Source organism: Netta rufina, assembly GCF_964035555.1.
Source record: "Netta rufina genome assembly, chromosome: 17".
In the NCBI taxonomy this organism is placed as follows: Eukaryota; Metazoa; Chordata; class Aves; order Anseriformes; family Anatidae; genus Netta; species Netta rufina.
In genome coordinates, this window is record NC_140141.1 from 11,885,930 (window position 1) to 11,905,829 (window position 19,900).

Genomic DNA, 19,900 nt, shown 5'->3' on the forward strand with positions numbered 1-19,900 from the left:
CGCCCCGCACCGCCCCCCCGAGACCCCGCACCGGGCGGCCCCGCCGCGACCCCCGCCCCCAGGAGGCGCCGGGACCCCCGCCCCAACCCCGCCCAGCGCCCCGCATCGGTGCCCACCCGGCAGAGCATCGCCCGCAGCCCCCTCCGCAGGGGCAGCGGCCGGAGGGGGCCGAGGGTATTGGGAGAGGAAAGGCTCGGGTGGGAAGATTTTGGTTGTGAATTGCCTCTCGGAACGACCTAGGCGGGTGTCAGCAGCACAGCCCAAATCCCTGGCAGCCATCCAAGGGGAGCGTGTGCCGTATGCTGCGGCAGAGCTGGGTGCTGGAGTGCCGGCGGGGAGCTGTAAGCCAGGCTAGAAACGTGCAGGGTGAGCAGGGAGGGCAGAAAGTGAATGCTGCGGGAGCTTCACGGTGAGCACGGCAGGGAAATGGAACAGTGCTCAGCATGGGGAGCCTGTGGGGGTCCCTGCTCTGGGGGTGTTGGTGCCCCATCCTTGCACAAAACCATTCTGTTGCACTTGTTGGTGATGCCAAGCCAGAGCGCAGCCTTGGATAAGTAGGGCTGGCAGGTCTAGGGGAAGATGAAGCAAGCCGAAAAGCATCCTGACCTTGTGAAACACCATCCCTCACCTCCCCGTCAGTAACTCACGCCTTCCCCCAGCACTTCTCACACAGAAAAGAGGGAGAGAGGTGGAGGGGTGTCCCAGGAAACCTGGACATTTGCTGTGATTTCTCAACGGCAGAACTGAGTTTGTTTTATCTGTTCTGGCTGGTTTCTTGTAACAATTGTCAGGCCCTCATTCCCCGATGATAAGGAGAAAGTGGCTACTTCCTGAAAAACAGAGTGCATGCGTAGTGTCCAGGAGGAGAGCATGCATAGTGCATAGTGCCTGCACGCATAGTGTCCGCAGTGCCGGTACTGGAGCAAGAGAAGGAGCTCTTAGCACGGGTTGTTTCAGGTGAGGGGGAAGGTCGGGATGACACTGTGGCTGAGTGGGACTTTGTCTAGCTGGACATGTCGGGTCAGTCCCTGCCAGCAACATTCGGTGGCAGCAGAGCCCCTTTGTCAGGTGTTTACGCATTCCCCAGTAGGACCGGGCCTGCTGCACCCACGGAGCGTCCTCGTACCCCCCAGCTGTGCTCAGGGTTGGGAACAGGCAGGATTGTAGTCAGGAGCCCTGGAGCCAGCAGCATCTGCAAAGTCTCCGGAAGCAAAATTCTCTGTCCGCTGGGCTGGTTTCCTGCTGATCACAGTCTCTGTATTTCGGGTCTGTTTTTTCTTTTTTCCTCTTCTCAGACATGCCATAAAAACGTCCTTGTTCAGGGAGAGCCTTGCAGAAGACACTTCCCCTGTGTTGGTCCTGAGGGTGGCATGTGGCCAGCTGCAGCTCTGCCAGGAGCGGGGAGGGAGCGCTGGGCTGTGGTGGGCTGTTTGCTTGCAGCAGAGGTTTTTTTCCCTCACTGGGACAGAGGACGTTCCTGTTCCCTGGCTGTGTGTTACTGCAGCACGTTAAAGCAAGTTCAGCATGTGGGATCTGATGCCTCACTGGCGTTTGACAGGGGTGAGACTCTGCAGCCAGGTGAGCCACAGCTTCTCCTGAGTCACCACCGTACATCTCCACTGTTTCTTCCCCTGCAACAGGATTCCTTGGAGGGGCTGAGTCCCTCAGAGCAGCCAAGGCCTGTGGCCACAGTGGGACGTGAACAAAGTGAACTCTGAATCAAGATCAGTAAGTACCTGGGAGCCAGGAATCATGTCTCCCAGGGCAGTAGGGCCTTTCTGCGTCTCTCCCATTCTCTGCCCAACACCATAAAGCCTTCCTTCCACCTCAGCTGCCCTGCTGTGCTAAACCTGGCATCCCAGGGGACTTCTGGGCAAGCAGGAGGGGTGCCCCACACCTGCTGCAGATTGTAGTCATGCAGGGTTGTCTGCGCTGGGATGGTTGGATCAGTTGTCAAGGGCTGGGCAGATGAGTGCCACTCTTACCTTGCTCCAAAGGGAACCTAATTCCTGAGCAAATGAAATGGCAGCAGGTTGAAAAAAAGCTTTTCAAGCCAGGAAATCCAGCTAAAAGGACTTTTGGGGTGAAAAAGAGGAAAAGAAGGAAAAAGAGGGGAAAAAAAAAAAGCACCACATCATTTTATTTCACATGCTTCAGCACAAAATCTCCAGCAAAGAAGACTGCCATCTGGGACAGCAGGAGCTCGTTTGTCCTGATCCTGATGTGCTGGCATTTATTTTTATTTATTTTTATGTATATTTATGTATGTATTTATTTATTTATTTATTTTTGTAGTGATGGATAATTCTGGTGTCCCCCTAGTGGTCCTAAAATCCAGTGTTCTGACCAGTGCAGTGTCTGTAGCCTGGCTGATTTCCAGCGGTGGCAGGCAAATCACATATACTGTGAGGCACGCGTTTCCTCCCAACGGTCCACATTTCAGCCTCAGGTTGGGCTCATTCAGGAAGAAGGCAGAATACTGTAACCTCCCTGTGAGCTTTCTGCCTAAATCATGTTTGCCTGTCTTCTCCATTTCTCTTTCAAAACTGTTCCTCATTTTCTTGTTCCTTTTTTGAACTGACAACCAGACAACGCAGCAGGATTTTGTCACTGGTGTGTGGAAAAGCATCCACAGGAAGTGTCACTTTCCGTCTCCTCCCTCCACAGATTTCTTCTGGTGCTATTTTTTTTCAGCAGCAGCTGTACCTCCAATGAACTTTTCGTAGAGGCTCTTCAGTCTTCCTCTTTCCTTGAGATTGTTGCTCTACAAGAGACTGAAGATGCATGAGCAGTTTTTCTTCCCTTTATAATATCCCTAAATTTTTATCCAGACTGTTTTGCCAGAAGTGAGATGTAAACAGCCTAATCTACCTATAAAACGGTCTCTCACACTCTTGGCCCTGGGGCACTGTGGGCTTTACTGTCTACTAAGGAGAGCAGTCCTGTTAGAAATTAGGAGAAGGAGCCCTTGGGCAAGCCTGAGTGCTGCAGATCCAGCCAGGGCAACACCAGGGAAGAAGCAGTGAAGGTATCGTTTCTTTGCTGATAGGCAAAGCAGAAGAAATGATGTCTTACTTTCCCAGGGCTGCTCTGATTCTCCAGGGCAGATTCTGTTACAGAGACAGGTTTGTCAGCTTCCTAAACAAATATACAGGCAGTGCAGTTAAAACCTGGGGGCAATTACCTGTAAATATCATGAGAACAGTTTACAAATCATAAGATCAAAAGCAAAACGGTATTAATTTTGTTCTTGGTTTATAAGCCAGCAATTGTCTACAGGTGCAAGGCTTTTTACAAGCATATAAAGAAAATTTCTCTCAAGGAAAAGTGAGTACTGAGAGTCTTAAATATCCCCAGGGTTTGAGGAAAAAAAGCATCAGATATTGTATTATCTGCCTACCAAAGTTGGTATTGCTCAAATTTTTGTAGGTATCTGACAGGGCTGGGGTTCTCTGTTTTGATCTAAACAGATTACTTGTCGTACAAAGGTCCCACAGAACAAAATTCACCTTTTTCATGCTTTGAGGGGATTCCAAATCTGCCTGGCCAGTGCTTTGCAGACCGCTAGGACCCACACGACAAGGCAGCATATTGCAGGAGCAAACCACATGGAGAGGCTTCGGGGATGTCTTCAGTGCAACAGTGAAAGGAGGCTGGTGAGCTGGGCAGGTTGGGCATTGTCTGAGCTTCTCTGCAGGAGGGCTGCACTTGGCTGCAGGATATCCTGGAGAGCAGGACAGAAGGTCCAGCAGCAGCACTGAGGAATGGGCTGGAACTGGAGGAAATGACTGTCAAGCCACACACAAGTGAATACACTTGTCCAGTGGCCTGGGGAAAAAGGGAGTTCCCCCGGCACACACTGTCAATTTTCAGAAGCACATCAAAATCATACACATTTTTTACTGGGGTTTCAAATGCAAGTCTGAAGGAAGACACTTTCATACTGCCTTTCTCTACCCCAGCCGGCAGATGTGTCTCTCCTTAGCTCAGGAGGGGCAGATGGGGTGGCACACTAACAAGGGAAAGGGAGTAGGAGGCTGCAGGACAATCCAGGGGCTTCTTTGTCTCGGCAAGCAACTGCGGTGAAGAGTAGGACACTGATGGAAAGGGAATGAGAGGATTCTCATTGCTTCAGCGCTCTCTAGAGGCATAAAACTCCAGCAAGGACACTGCTCCAGACTGCCTTCCCCTTTGGTGTAAGCTTCCAGCAGCTGGCTGCACACAGGAAATATTTTGCCTTTTACACAGCACTGCTGGAAAGCCCAACTCTGCAGCTGGGCTTGTCAGACAGCCCACATCCCCACTCTCGGGGACAGTGCATCCTATGGCTGGGATGTTGCCAGGGATTATTTTGCCCTGAAGGTGAAGTAGTTCTGGAATGTTTTCCTGCTGCTGGTGCTCTGTCCTCGTCCTCGCACTGTATGCCACTGTTTCTGTCTGCTTGTCTCTAGTCCCTGGTGCTTTATTTTCACCAGAAAGGCAGCCCAATGCTGTTTCAGCAGGCACTGGGACAAAACCTGTGGTGGAAGGTTTCACCTTCAACCTGAGGGTGGGTGCTGTAGGACAGTGAGGACAAACCTGGGCACCAAGCAGTCACAGGCTGCAGCTGCTTCCATTGCTTTCAGTTGCCTCCCTGCCAGTGGTTTTGCAAGGGGTTTGTGATGCCGTGATGAGACAGGCTGCTGTGGTGATCTGTGTGCTTACAGATGTCCTTGAAGCTGTTTCAGCATAGTGGGAAAGTTGGGTAGAATTGCAGAGATCCTCAAACTTACCTCTGTAGCATTTTTGTCACCCTCCAAGGAAGCACACTCTGTTTATTGGAGGAATGAAAAAAATACCTGGGAATCTTTGCATGAAGAGTTTCTAAAGCAAAAGACAAAACTGACATCGTTGAAATTTAGATGAGAAAGGGCAGAGCTACTACTGCTGCTGTCAAGGGTTTGTCATTAGGCACCAGAGTTAATGTTGCATTGAGAAACCTAGGCAGAACCCATACTCTTTTGAAAATCGCAGATGACACCAAGGTAGGTGCGTTTGTCGACCTGCTCGAGGGTACGAAGGCTCCGCAGGAGGATCTGGATAGGCTGCACCGATGGGCTGAGGCCAACTGTATGAGGTTCAACAAGGCCAAGTGCCGGGTCCTGCACCTGGGGCACAACAACCCCAAGCAGAGCTACAGGCTGGGAGATGAGTGGTTGGAGAGCTGCCAGGCAGAGAAAGACCTGGGAGTATTGGTTGACAATCAGCTGAATATGAACCAGCAGTGTGCTCAGGTGGCCAAAAAGGCCAACAGCATAGTGGCTTGTATAAGAAGCAGTGTGGCCAGCAGGGCTAGGGAGGTGATTGTCCCCCCTGTACTTGGCTCTGGTGAGGCTGCACCTCGAGTACTGTGTTCAGTTTTGAGCCCCTTGCTACAAGAAAGACATTGAGGTGCTTGAGAGAGTCCAGAGAAGGGCAACAAAGCTGGTGAGGGGTCTGGAGAACAAGGCTTATGAGGAGAGGCTGAGGGAGCTGGGGGTGTTCAGCCTGGGTTAAGAGGAGGCTCAGGGGCGACCTTATCGCTCTCTACAGGTACCTCAAAGGAGGCGGTAGTGAGGTGGGGGTTGGTCTGTTCTCCCATGTGCCTGGTGACAGGGTGAGGGGGAATGAGCTAAAGTTGTACCAGGGAAGGTTTAGGTTGGATGTTAGGAAAAACTTTTTAATGGAAAGGGCTGTGAGGTATTGGAATGGGCTGCCCAGGGAAGTGGTAGAGTCACCATCCCTGGAGGTCTTTAAAAGACGTTTAGATGTAGAGCTCAGTGATATGGTTTAGTGGAGAACTGGGTAGTGTGAGGTCAGAGGTTGGACGGGGTGATCTGGGAGGTCTCTCCCAACCTAGACAATTCTGTGATTCTGCGATTGCAGCCAGCCGTTCCGCCAGGCACCTCTCGTAGCCTCCTCATGAGGAGCCTCAGGCCGGGAGGCGGCCCCGGCCCCGCTGCTCTCCGCCCCCGGTTCCGACCCGCCCTCTACGGCCGGGCCCGGAGGCCTGCAGGCACCTGGGGGAGGCTGCCGGGCCCGGTGCTTCGGCCTCTCGCTCTGCTCCCCTGGCAGCCAGGAGCAGGCTGTCGGCCCCTGTGCCTGAAAGCTCTCCTGGCAGGGCAGGTGGAGGTGCTCCAGGGGCCTGTGGCACCCTGCTGGCCTGGCAGGCCAAGCAGGGAGGGTGAGGAAGAGGAGGGTGAGGAGGGCAATGGTGTCTGTCCTCTCAGCAGGCAGGGGGGCTTTGGGCTTGGCATCTTCTGCAGGCCCCTTCCTTCCACTCTGCTCCTGAACCACCCCAGTGCTGGGCTGCCCCTCCACACTCCTGCCCTTTGCCAGACTCCCTCCCGTCCCCCCTAGCTGCACGTAACCTTTTCTCAGACTGTGACAGAACGAAATCTGGTTAAGGCTCTTAATAATTTACCTTTAATTCTTTTGCTTCCCTAGGCTGACACCGAGGAAGAAAAAGATGCCATTAAAACCATTTAAGTACCTGTTGCCTGAAACAAGGTTTCTTCATGCAGGCAGACTTGTGTATAAGTTTAAAATCCGTTACGGTAGCTTCAAAAGGTAAGAAAGTTAAAGCTGAAAAGTCAAGCTGCAGCTTGGTAATCATTTGTAGAACTGGGTTAATATAAGAACCTCGATGCAAATTTTGGGGGCTCCTCATTTCTTGCCTTCTTTTGCTATGCAAGTTGTCACTTAAAAGCTGCTGTTGCGCTTTAGTTTGTTGTACACACTGAGCATCTCTGACCAAGTTCTGACTAGGGACCCTGAACGTGTTAGATATGAAAATGACTGCACTACCAAACCATAAATCAGAATACTTGCATGCCATGATTACTTATATGCCACTTAATTTACTTATTTCCAAGTAACAATTATGTAATTTGTTTACTTTTTAATGGATTCTGATTTTTTAAAGACCTTATTTCTCACTGTATGTCTTATTGTTGGCTGATACCTAGCAGCAAGCAATGTTTGAGAAGGTAATTTACAAAAGACATATTTAACATTGTGAGAGCAAAGTCTGATGTAGGCAGTACACACTTACCAGCAACAAACACCCGTACTTAGTGATGCAAAGCCCATTTCTTCAACAGTTCTGCATTGTGGATGGAATTAAGGGACAAGTTCTGATGGGTTCTTTTTGTCTCTTGAGTAGAATGTAGAATGGATAACTGATAGGTTGGAAGACAGAAGTGTTATTTTGAGGCCATCTTGTCAAAAAGAAATCATAATAGTTAGTGGGGATTGACTGAAAAGATCTGACCTCTTATCTGTTCTGCCTGTGTGCACACAGTATACAAATGGACACAGATCAAAAGAAACAGTCCTTCTGAAATAATATAACTTTTAAGAATGATGTTTTAAGAATTCAAATTCCTGCTAAGTATTTCCTTTATGTAGTGAGAATATGCCTTGTTCATGATGTTTTGTCATTTGAACTCTGCCAATGAATGTAATTCCATTGTTTTGTGACTGGGGTGGGACTAATTCTCTCTTTGTTTCACAGTGCTTCTGAACTAGATAACACTGAAAGTGCTGTCAAGGAGTTAGAGGTAGGACTCAGATATAAAGCAGGGATACAGAGGGAGTGGGGAGAAGAAGGGGAAAAGGATAAGCAAAGCTGTATGTATCTAGAATGTGCTTTCCACAACTCATGCAAACTGTAAGGTTGTTTTAAATTTTTCCCACTCCTTCAAACTGTACTTCACTATGGAATTGTGGTTATATTCTTAATATTATTCCCTCTTTTTTTTCCATCTTCTCTATCTCTAGGAAGCAATTCGAGTAATCCTTGGAAATCTTGATGATTTACATCCATTTTCTACAGACCACTTCACTGTCTTTCCCTGTATCCTTTCAGCCTCATAAAAATAAATGAGTCAATGAATGTGTTGGGCATTACTGAATTCACCATTTATATCCAGTAATTTGCAGATCTTTCGTTACTTTGAGCTTCACAACTTTACATTAGCTGAGGACTAAGCTCAGTTGTTGCCTTCACCAAAGAATTGATTTCAGAAGGGTGTTTTGCATTGTTTTTAGATTAATGATCTTACATTCCAAGTCAGATCTAGTCAGACAAAGCAAAAGCATATATATAAAGCTAGGGCATTGTTTAAAACTGTTAATGAAGTGTAAAATGTTCCTTACAGACTCAACAACTTTGTCTCACTGGTAGAAAAGACTCCAGTAGTTTTCTGGTAAGGTACATTACAATTAAACCACAGTCATGGGATTTTGAGGGAAGATTGTTTCTGTAAAGCTGGCATCAGTCTGTTCAGGAAGAAGTTTGAGCTTGACCTCGGGAGAATTGGGTAGTGTTCTCATGAATTCTCATGTTGCCTAGATGAATGTTTAACACAAGAGCTGTGTCTTGAGTGGGTGCAAATGTGAGTATATGTCAGTTATATTTTTTTTCCTTGTTTTGAACTATGAAGCAGACGTAGTGATGCTACTCATATGAATCCTAGTCCCTTTTGATTTCTAAAATAATTACCTTATAGTTAGGAATGCTGATAAGGTTTTATTCATAGGGTCGGAAGAGCCTGGCATGTTGTTGCTTGAGGGAGAATGTCAGGACTTGAGCCAAATTCAGTTAAGGAAACACAACATATTAATACAAGCTACCGATGGAAGTGTATCACCTGGATGAGTGTTTTTTGTTATGTGTTACTAGTGTTTGTTCACAAAGTTAGTACCCACAGATTGTATTTGCTCCTTTATACATGTGTTCAGTATGGTTTGATTTTTGAAGCGTGTAAGGCATTCTCAGGGCTCCTGTACTTTTAAAATGTTAGTGCTAGGTTCTTAAGTCTTAACATCATTCTCAGATTTGCGTAAGTGGGAGAGAGTATCAAAAATGAGATTCAAACACAAAAATGTACATCTTTCGCCTTATCCCTACATCTGCATTATGTATCTAGAACTCAACTCATTTCAGCAAAATTTATCTTTTGGTAAGTCTGTATGGTTATGTTTGGATAATTTCTGGGAACAAATGGGTATGTTGCAGCATGATGCCATTATTGCTCTTAAATAAAATTATACTTTTCTACTCTGAAGTTAGCTTTGTCATTGAAACACTGGTGAAGTAATTCTGCTGCAGCTTTCAGATACATACATCTACATATGACGTTTGCCCTTTCAGCTAGTATTTTTCTGAAGTAATGACCAGTGGCTCCCAACATTCACTGCTTAATATCAGTAGCTGAGTTGGAGCCAGTACATGTATGTGGACAGAATTTTTTAATTCCTTGTACTTTTACTATGCTTGCTGACATTGAACTCCACCTGCCATTTCATCACATTCTTTGTTGTTTTTATAAAGAAGGAACACATTTGTTTCTCCGAATAATGATAGTAATAATGGTAATGTGTTTTGTATAACTTTTAAATGTTGTCACCTCATGAGTGTCTCATTTCCCACATTTTCTATGAATTCACTGAACAGGCTCAGGCCCCAGCTAAGGTCTGTGTTGGACATAACATTTATCCTTCTCTGTTGTGAAAAAATAGTGTTTATTCTTACAGTTTCTTGTTCTAACTTGTTACTGGTCCCCAAGGAAAGCTTCCTTTTCTTTGTCTTACAGCCTCTAATTAGATATTCTAGTCTTCTTTCATTCATAAAATGAAATAGTAATCTCTTAGTCTCACTCATTTGTTTGTGTTGTAACATCCCCTGCCAAACAACATGTTTTGATGTAAAAACTTCTAAACGTGGAGAACTCACTCCCCTGTCCACCTTACTTACTCCAGTATTTAATTGCCCTCCCCAGATATTTGTACAGCATTTCTATTCTAAAAATATGTGTAGCATAACGTGCCATAAATTTCAGGCACCAACGTTTCTGGTTTCTGTTCATGGGGATTCTTTTTTCTTCAGGAAACTACATATGGATCTCATGCATCAGAGGTTAGATGGTCAATATTTTCTAGAGCATATGCTCCAGATGTCCTTGCATCTTCTATCTGATGCCAGGTCACAGTGTGACGCTAACAGTTCTAACGTTCATTCTTCTCTTCTAAAGGCTCCTTTCACTTTTTCAAGAATAGCATTTGTTCCCATTGCCATCAACATCTGACATTCATTGGTAGGAATTCTAATTCTACAACTGTTCTGGAGTTGTATTTACAGTTTTTTCAGTTTCAGCATATCATATGCAAGCTCAGCATACTCTGCCTTGTTCTCAGCAAGTGAGGTACAATTCAAAAATGTACTTTTAAGCTGGTTAAAGAAACTCCAGTGTAAATATTCACTGAATTTTGTAATACCTCTGTTACAGGTAAAGTACACGGCGACAGTTACAAACTTGTAAGTTGTGTGTGTGTGTTTTGAGTAGTGTATATGTCATAAACAAGAAAGCTAAGCTAATTTGGAATGCTTTTGTTTAATGAGAGCTCAGGATAGGTTTGTTTTCAGTATGGATATGTATCTGAAGATGGAGTTAGTGAAGATGTCCTGTCCAAATTCTCCCAAAGAAATCCCACTATCTCTGTTAGAATTACACTCCTACTAAAATCAATCACTCCTACTACTCTTCTAAAGACAGAGAAAATACGATGCCCTGAAAGCACAATTTTGAGCTTAAAACTGTTGAGCATAAGTTTCTGGATGGCCTCTCTGCTTATCAACCCTTTGAATAAAGAAGCTAGTAGTTTATTCATGAATCTTCTTGTTTGTTTGTTTTCATTATAATTATGTGAACAATTTTGGTACATTTAAATGTATATTAACTTCAAATTTTGTTATAAAATATAAAAGTCAAAATCAAATGTTACCAATGCAAAGTTTGCAATGTTTTGAAGGTCAAGAGAAGAAATGAGATGTCAGAAAGTACTGAAATGGAAGAAACAGTGAAGAAGAGGAGGGTTGAAGGTCAAGTAGAGACCTCATACCCAAAGCCATGTATCAACAGGTCAGTTGACTACAAAACATTCTTCCAGGGTGTATGTAAATATTTTTTATGTGCCATTGACCATCCTCATACATCATTGCTGTGTAGCCCTTTGCCCCATTGTTCTTTTTCATTTTCTTCCTAGTTGAAAGAATTTAAGCAGTATTGCCCTTATTTGGAGAAGACTTATCATATGCTTTCAGGTTCCAATGCCATTTAATAGGGGACATAAATCTTCCCCTTTAACTCCTTTGTCTTAATGTTGTATATAAAATTAATTCAATTGGCATGTCTCTTGGACATTTGTAAATACTTGAACTTTGTAAAATTCTTATCCTCTCTAATATTTTCTCGTCTGTTAAGTCTTATTTGTGTGCTCAGTTGTTCCTCAAAGAAAAACTAAACTGTGTGTTTGATAGCTTTTGTTCCTCTTCTCTGAGCCTTTCCAACTTACAGAAGAGGAAGAACTCTCCAGATTCTCCATCTAAGGTTGGGGGACCAAGCCAGCACATGGTATACTTGAGGTGTGGGAGAGCCTTGGCTTTGTACAGTGCCATAATCCCATTTTTCAATTTTGTTTTCTGTTCTTTTGCTAGTAATTTCTCCCTTTTTCCTAACTTTGGATTATTTTCTTTGAGGGTACTACTGAGTGTTCATCTGTCAGAATTTCTATCCCTTAATAGGGATAGAAATGTAATTATTAATTATCTCCATAGATAATATAAAATATCATCTATGTTGATCAGTTTAAAGCAGATTTGTTTTCCCCACATTTATCACTTCATACTTCTCTACACAATTTTCTCTGCCATTGTATTGTTCCATGTACAAGTCTTGTAGGACCCCTCCATGGTTCTTTGCTTTCAGCCCTTTTCTTTATGTCAGTAACCTTGTATGATATGCAAGCTTTCTCAACTCACTGCTCATCACCTTTTCTATGTCACTTAACACTTCTATTAAGTGCCTTCTGTTTTTTCTAGAGAAGCAGAAAGCTTCTCTACTGGAAAACTCCTCTGCTGTAATGTGTACGTATGTTCATTTTTTTAAGTGAAAATTTGAAATATGAGTACAAATATGTATTAAGGATACATATATCATAGGCTAGAGGTTTATAATAAAGTACCTAAGTTGCTATTTACATGTTTGCTTCTTTTTCATAATATTTGGTGTATTTTTAGACCTGGAGCTGAGAGCGTTCACCATATAATTAAAGCAAAGCATGGATTTGAAATGGTAAGCTGCAGAATATTCAGAAAGACGCAACAGCATTTGTTTAGTCCTTGATTCTTAAAATGGTTAGCATAAAAGTGCCTTCAGGTAATTTTTTTTTCACTTGCATCTGTGATGATAGAGAACATTTTTGATTGCTGCTTATGAAAATTAGTCATATGATGAGCTTTACAGAGAGACCACATGTGCTTTTCTGATTCTCAAACCAAGAACGGTAGGGTTAAACTTCGAAGTTTAAAATCTTGCTTGAACCTGAGGTTAGTGCAAGAGGCAGTAAATTTATTCTTATATTATCAAGAGGCAGTAAATCTATCCTTATATTATCTTCTCTGTATGACAAAGTTATTTCACTCTCTTTTAAATAAACATACATGCAGATTCTGTTGTTTGTGGCCCTTTTTATTTCTGATATTCTGGCTCACTTCCTGCTTCTGACACTTTGCACTTCTGCCCTTTAACTGTCTGTCACTGTGACTACTACTGTGAATGAACAGGTCTAATGTCTAGGGGTCTGTTTTGTCAAGTGGCTGTTATTTCTCACAGCATTTCATTAAAAAAAAAAATCTATCTATGCCATACCAGCTGTTACTCTTTTAGTATGTAGTATTTTAAAGTCTACTAAATGAATTACAGCTTTACTTTAGGTCTGTAAATGTACTGGAGAGGGAGGGGTAGAAATGCATTGCTGAGGAAAGTTGTCATACTAAAAGTAAAAAATAAACACAGAACAAGAGTAGACCTTGTCAAGTTCTTAAAGCAAGCAAATAAATAAAAATCTCATTTAAAATATAATTTTGTATTGTATAACACAATTTATGGATTGCTTTTCTTTTCAGAATTATTCCAAAGAAATTCAGTGTGAGCATAGTCCAGCATCCCTGACCATGGGCTGTAACCAAGAGAATTTATGTAAGTAAGAAATTCCTGGATTATTTCTTACATGTTGCATCATGTTGTTCATCTTAAGTCAAAAACTACAAGATATTGGTTTTCTTATAAAAATAAACCAATTGGTTTTCCTTTGATTCTTATTTGTATTGGTTTTCCTTTAAGAATCATGTTTGGTATTTTCTAGCGTGTTTGGTATTTTCTAGTGTCAGGAGGACGGAGCCAGGCTCTTCTCAGTGACATCCAATGATGGGACAAGGAGCAATGGGTGCAAGCTGGAACATAGGAGGTTCCACTTAAATGTTAGACAAAACTTTTTTACGGTGAGGGTGACAGAGCACAGGAACAGGCTGCCCAGGGAGGTTGTGGAGTCTCCTTCTCTGGAGACGTGCAAAATCCATCTGGATGTGTTCCTGTGTGACGTGATTTAGGTGTTCCAGCTACTGCAGGGGGGTAGGACTAGATGATGATGATGATGTTTCAAGGTCCCTTCCAATCCCTAGCATTCTGTGACTCTGTGAAACTTCTTAGGTGTCAGTCAGTGCTTGTATGTATCAGTTTCAAAGTCTGTCAGTCAGCACGCAGTGAGTATGGAGAGAGTGAGTTCATATTTTTGTTCTTGATCCTGTTTGTTACAGGGGAACCTGTGGAATATAATGTGGAACAAAGTACAGAAACCAGTCAGGCTGAAGGTGAAATGCAGCTACTGCAGCAGATGGAGCAAATCAGAAACAACAGAATTGGGCAGTCAAAACGAAGAGGTCTCTCAAAGTTCTGGAGAAGGTACTAGCACTGCAGCTATGATCAGATGTAATTCTTACTGAAAGCTGCCTCGTAGTCCATTATTTGTTTTCCATTAGTTGAAGTTGAGAACCTCCTGTTCTCATATTTCCTGATTATTTTTTGTGGTTAAACTAAGGTCTTCGAGGTAAAGAAACATCAATTCGTGTGCTTTATTCTTGTAGAAAGGTGCACATTCCTAATAAATGCCCCTTTTCTTATCTGTCTGGGGAAAAAAAATCCACAGGGGATAGTTACTGACTTCAGTCACTGCCCTTGTATCACATAAGGAGTACCATCTACAAACAGATTCTTAAGACTTAAACATTCCCCCTTTTAACAGGGCCTTCCAGGCCCTGGGACTGAATGGGACTGAAGATCAGTCCCATTAAAGTAAGTATGACCTTTATTTGGTCACTTAGCAACTTTGGCCTTTGTAGTTTTGACTCCAAGATATCCCATTTTAAATAGAAGGTAAAGTGACCGTGTCAAGTAATCACGCAAACAGTGACCATGTGAAGTAACCATGCAAACAGTGGCTGGACATTGCTAAGAGTGCTCTAAAGCTGTAGAAGCTGCATGGCATAAGAGTATTCTATTCACTACACACAAGTCCAACAGCCACAGTAATAGGTAGGTAACAGATTTCGAATAAATAAAAATCCTTCTTAATCATAATGTATGTCAGTCCCTTTAACTACTGAGACTAAACCATTAAGGCATGAGTTATTCTTTTATTCCTCCCTTATTTTTTTCAGTCTACTTCCAAATAGTTTTGTACTTGGAGTTATGTTATTTTAGTTATTTACAATTCTCAGAGAAGTATTATAAGTGTAATGTGCTCTTTTGTTTTTGTTTCCCTAGCATATTTTTTTCTCCACTACATCATCTTTTTGGTGGAAAGAACTGAACTTGAAGTATTAATTGTTGTGGAAATGTAAACTTCTACTGTGAACATCAGGTTGTATTGTTTCTTTTGCAATTCAGCTTTTCACATTGCTTGTCTCAGCTATTAAATGCTTTAAATTATCATCTGTTTACATTTTAAAATTAGTGTACCGAGGATGTTGGGTTAGAAGTAGTATGTCTTCACATCCTATAGTTTTTGGAAAAAGCTTTAATACTTTGTTCTTTAAGTGTGGTAAGTGTTTTTACATTTTAAAATCATTATATGATATTCTAATAAAACAAACATCATCTTGGAACTGTGTGATATTTTAATCATCCTTGCCCAATCAGGAAAAAAAACACATTTTCCAAGAGATAGCAAAATTAGATTAACATGACTCTAATGTAGCAGCAATTAAGGATTTGTTATATATCTTTATAGCAAATAACAAAGTTAGATGATATGATTTTAATAGCACTTAATCAGTGTCTAAGTATGATCTTAAACACAATGATCTAAAGAAATTTGCAATAGAAACAATAGAAACAGTGACTTAGTTAAAGGTTTGTGAATGGCAAGGTTCACCCAAGACTTAGTTGTAGGGTCCTGCGGGGGGTTTGAAGTCCAGTTGCATGCTTCCAGAATATCCCCTAGAATGAATTATTCACCCTACTCCTTTGTCTGTGTTTGTCCACAGACAAGTTAGTTCTTTGAAAGGTTAGCTCTGACATGCACGTCCTCTGAATGAGCTCTGCCTCTGCTAAGAAGCTGCCCAGTTCAAAGAAAGATCACAGTGATGCCTACTGTGGCTCACATGCCTGTGCAAGACTTATACCAAGCACAGGAGCGGGGTGTACCCACCACACAGGAAGCAGAGGTTTCTAGTATTAGATGACCTCTTCCATGTGAACCACAGTACAGGAATTCAAAAATGGTGGAAATACTCTGGAGGAGATTTTTACCACTACACTATAACTTGTGTAATTATTTATGACTAAACAATAGCCTAAGATATCATTACCTGTATCATCATACTTGCTATAAAGAATTAGGCCATCTATCTAATTAGGCCATGTATATATATAATTTTTCTCTCAGGAATATACTGAGCTCATGTTCCTTTAAAGGTTAATGATGCCCAGCTTGTAAGTCTGGTCATGTTCAGTGTACTGAACTGTCACAATTACGGATTCCCAAATAATGTAATGCGGCCTCAGTCTAGTCACGTTCCCTGAATTACCACGGCCACACTTGAAGAGTTCGGTCGCGTTCAATGAGAACTATCACAGCTAGATTAATGAGTAGTGCAATTTATTAAAGCAACAGGTACACAGGATAAATAAATCCACTGTCTGCAAAGCATGTGCAAATACAAAACATAGGAGTAACGCAGCCTGGCTACAAATGTGTTAAAAGATATAAAGTGACTCTATAGAGACTTGTAAGCTTCCTGGGGAGGCACTTGCAATAACCAAGTGTTCAAGTATAACCCAAAGGCATCACAGTGCCGAGGGGAGAGAGGCTCAGCCTGTCAACTGATCCCAGAAGTCAGAAGGTATCTTTATCTTTCCTTACACAATGGTATCTTCCCTAACAGCCTCTCTCCCTTAGGCTAATTTACACCATTTTTATCTTTTAGGTGGAGCTTGAGTGACTCTTGTGTTATAGTTAGATTCTGGGGGCTGAAGCTGGTTGGTTCAGCTTAACAAGGAGCCAGGCTTTGCCTTTGCTTGGAGCAGGGTGTGAGGACTCCTTGGGAGACAACTCACTGCCTTGATCTTGGGCTGGCTTGGCTCACACGGCTCTGTCTGGACTGGGAAAGTGATCTGAGCTGCGAGGGATGAAAAGTACAGTTCAGAAACCTGAGCCTGTGTAGATTTCAAAGCAGCTTTTATCTACCCAGTTCAGTTACCAGCTGCTTTATTCAGTTAGCAGCAGCATGTCCAGCTCTGTCTGGTAGGGGACTGCTGACTGGTGACACGTGTAAATGACATTTCCTGCCAGAGTAGTTAAAGCAATTTATTAAGTGGTGTTAGGCTATGCTGCTGGTATGTCTGCAGGTCCCTGCTGTAAGTAGCTCACTGGACAGGATCTCTCTGAGCAGCTATACTTCTGGAATACGGGCTGCACAGGGGTACCAGAACGTGACAGTTCCTGCCCCAAAGAATTTATAACAATAGGCACAAATGTGAGTGTTTGGGGCACAGGAAATCATTATTTGTCAGTACAATATGTCATGGTCTGCAAGGAACGCTGTCCTGCTATTCGCCAAGCTTGTCTTGAAATCTTAGCAAGGGGTTACTTGCAAAGATGGTGTAGGAGAAACATGCAGTGGCTGTGCTCATGGAAGGCTCCTCCCAGCAAAGGAAAGCATTGTTCTGCAAGCTGCCAGACATATTTAAGGACTGGGTTGCATTAGGGCCTAACATCTGCCTTTTTTTTTTTTTTTTTAATGAGTATTATTGCAAGGCTGTGTTTTAATATAAATGCAGGGCAGGAGAAGCTGGGAAGATCCCTGGAGCATTCCCCTCCTGTAGGAGCTCCCTGTGTCAGGCAAACACAGGCCGGTTTCCCCCACACCAATCACGAAGCTGTTGCTGGGTCTCCGCTGCCTTCCCACTGGTGTGCACTGGGTGTCAGCTGGGTAGAAAGTGTTTTTCTTTGGATGCACAGAAACGAAGGATTTTGTAAGCGGATTGAACCAAATGGCAGCCAGCGAGTCCTGCAAACAAAGCCTCAGCTTGTCCTCAGCTCTGCCCTTGGATCGCTGGACGTTTTGACTACGACGGCACAGGAGCCGACTGAATTCAACACGGAGTATGCTCTGTAAGCAAGAACACAGTAATAAATAAGCATTATTATTATTTCTGTTTGTGTTTGAGCCCTGAGCTGCAAACTCCATTACACCCCAGATGCCAGGAGCACGTTTCCAGGGGCAGTGCAGCACAGGGGGCCTAACACAGCCCTGCCCGCAGGTTTATCTGGCACTTTTGTGTTCTCTTTGTACTGATCTTGGCCCAGGACAAGGAGGCCGTGCTGCCACTTCTCTCCCTTCATCAACATGATGAATATGGGAGACCTGACTTCACTTTTTTTGGACAGAATTGTTTCCTTTCCTCAGCAGCCTTCAGGCAAGCCCTGTGAGAGGAGCAGCCCCTCACCGTGCCCACAGCAAGAAAACCGAGGGACATTTGAGAAGGGAGGCGTCTGCTGGGGCTGGATAAAATCCCTAAATAAAGCTCTGAGGCTGGCAAGAAGCTTTAAACCCCATTAGACGCCTCCAAAGGGAGGCACAGCAATCCCCAGCCCCGCTCCGTGGGCTCCAGGCCGGGTTTTGCCACTCGGCGCCGCTCCCCCCCCCCGCCCAGCCCCTCAGAGCCGCATCACCTCGCGGCGCGCTGATCCCTCCGCGCCGCCGGGCCTCGCTCCCCTGCGCCCGCCCGGCGGAACAGCGGAGAAATAGTGCGCGGCGGAGTGATCCACGCCGCGAGGGGGCGGGGCGCAGAAGGCTATATAAGGGGCGGGAGCGGCGTCTGTGGCGCAGTTGGAACCGACTGAGGGCAGGGTGCGGCGCGCTGTGCCCGCGGGTCCTGTGGTGAGTGCTGCGCGGCCGGGCACCGCCGCGCCTCAGCGGGTGAAGGGGAAGGAAAAAGGACGTGTGTGGGGCTGGGGAGCCGGCAGAGGGCTGTGTGCGTGCTGAGGGGAGGGAGGCGCGGGTGGGGAGGCGGCGAGGAGCGGGTGGGCCGCGGGCCGGGGCGTTCCCTGCCCCCCTCGCCCCCCCCCCCGCAGCGCCAACCGTCGGCGGGGAAGGGAGGGAAGGGGGGGACGGGGGGGAGGAGGGGGCCCGGCCCGGGCAGCCGCCGGCAAAATGGCGGCCGCGCAGGCGCGACGGCCCCGCTCAAGATGGCGGAGGGCGGGCGCGCGGGGCTGGAGCGGGAGGGGCCGGGAGAAGCCAAGCCCCGCCCCTCTACGGGGTGGGCGGGGCCTCCATGGTGACGTCACGGAGCGGGGCGGGTCCTTTCGGGCTCCAAGCCCCGCGGGAGGGGGGCGCTGGGCTGCGGCCCTGAGGGGACAGTGCCTAAAGCTCGGCCTCTTATCCCTCAGGCAAACATGCAGATCTTCGTCAAGACCCTGACTGGCAAGACCATCACTTTGGAGGTCGAGCCTAGTGACACCATTGAGAATGTCAAGGCCAAGATCCAGGACAAGGAGGGCATTCCCCCAGACCAGCAGAGGCTGATCTTCGCTGGCAAGCAGCTGGAAGACGGGCGCACCCTGTCCGACTACAACATCCAAAAAGAGTCTACCCTGCATCTCGTGCTGCGCCTCAGGGGTGGCATGCAGATCTTTGTCAAGACCTTGACAGGTAAGACCATCACCTTGGAAGTTGAACCCAGTGACACCATTGAGAATGTCAAGGCCAAGATCCAGGACAAGGAAGGCATTCCCCCGGACCAGCAGAGGCTGATCTTTGCTGGCAAGCAGCTGGAAGACGGACGCACCCTGTCTGACTACAACATCCAGAAGGAGTCCACTCTGCACTTGGTGCTGCGCCTCAGGGGCGGCATGCAGATTTTCGTGAAGACCCTGACTGGCAAGACCATCACCTTGGAAGTTGAGCCTAGTGACACCATCGAGAATGTCAAGGCCAAGATCCAGGACAAAGAAGGCATTCCCCCAGACCAGCAGAGGCTGATCTTTGCTGGCAAGCAGCTGGAAGATGGGCGCACCCTGTCCGACTACAACATCCAGAAGGAATCCACTCTCCATCTCGTGCTGCGCCTCAGGGGCGGCATGCAGATCTTTGTCAAGACCTTGACAGGCAAGACCATCACCTTGGAGGTCGAGCCCAGTGACACCATTGAGAATGTCAAGGCCAAGATCCAGGACAAGGAGGGCATTCCCCCAGACCAGCAGAGGCTGATCTTTGCTGGCAAGCAGCTGGAAGACGGGCGCACCCTGTCCGACTACAACATCCAAAAAGAGTCTACCCTGCATCTCGTGCTGCGCCTCAGGGGTGGTAACTGAACTGGAGATTTGTTGCTTGCTTCCAAGTAAAAGTTTCTCTGCACATGTTCATTCCAATAAAGTTGTTGCATCCACAAAAACAGTGTCTCTTAAATGATGTGAGAAGTTATTTCAGTCGTTTAATTGCAGTTAGGTAAGGTATAATTACATACTTTCTGAACAC

General features: G+C 45.3%; 2 protein-coding genes across 3 annotated transcripts; both read left to right on the plus strand.

The window, feature by feature from the left end:
* Positions 1 to 6,487: 6,487 nt before the first annotated feature.
* Positions 6,488 to 14,212, plus strand: MAJIN (membrane anchored junction protein; the record flags this gene model as incomplete). Its single annotated transcript, XM_084297450.1, has 10 exons — positions 6,488 to 6,588; positions 7,535 to 7,580; positions 7,801 to 7,876; positions 8,859 to 8,984; positions 10,311 to 10,339; positions 10,834 to 10,943; positions 12,101 to 12,155; positions 12,989 to 13,061; positions 13,679 to 13,823; positions 14,164 to 14,212. 10 exons carry the CDS (start codon positions 6,488 to 6,490, stop codon positions 14,210 to 14,212), a joined length of 810 nt encoding a protein of 269 aa, XP_084153576.1.
* A 4,032-nt stretch (positions 14,213 to 18,244) lies between these two features.
* On the plus strand, positions 18,245 to 19,817 carry UBB (ubiquitin B). Of its 2 annotated transcripts, none has more exons than XM_084297609.1 (2): positions 18,245 to 18,304; positions 18,814 to 19,817. In XM_084297609.1, the coding sequence occupies exon 2, from the start codon at positions 18,820 to 18,822 to the stop codon at positions 19,735 to 19,737; it is 918 nt and encodes a 305-aa protein (XP_084153735.1). In that variant the 5' UTR covers positions 18,245 to 18,304; positions 18,814 to 18,819; the 3' UTR covers positions 19,738 to 19,817. The 2 variants fall into 2 exon arrangements, with proteins under 2 accessions (XP_084153735.1, XP_084153736.1); XM_084297610.1 differs by having other exon boundaries at positions 18,281 to 18,398.
* Positions 19,818 to 19,900: the final 83 nt, after the last annotated feature.

What these genes read in the sequence shown, in the direction of transcription:
- UBB (XM_084297609.1), top strand. Translation starts at nt 18,820, where the DNA reads ATGCAGATCTTCGTCAAGACCCTGACTGGCAAGACCATCACTTTGGAG.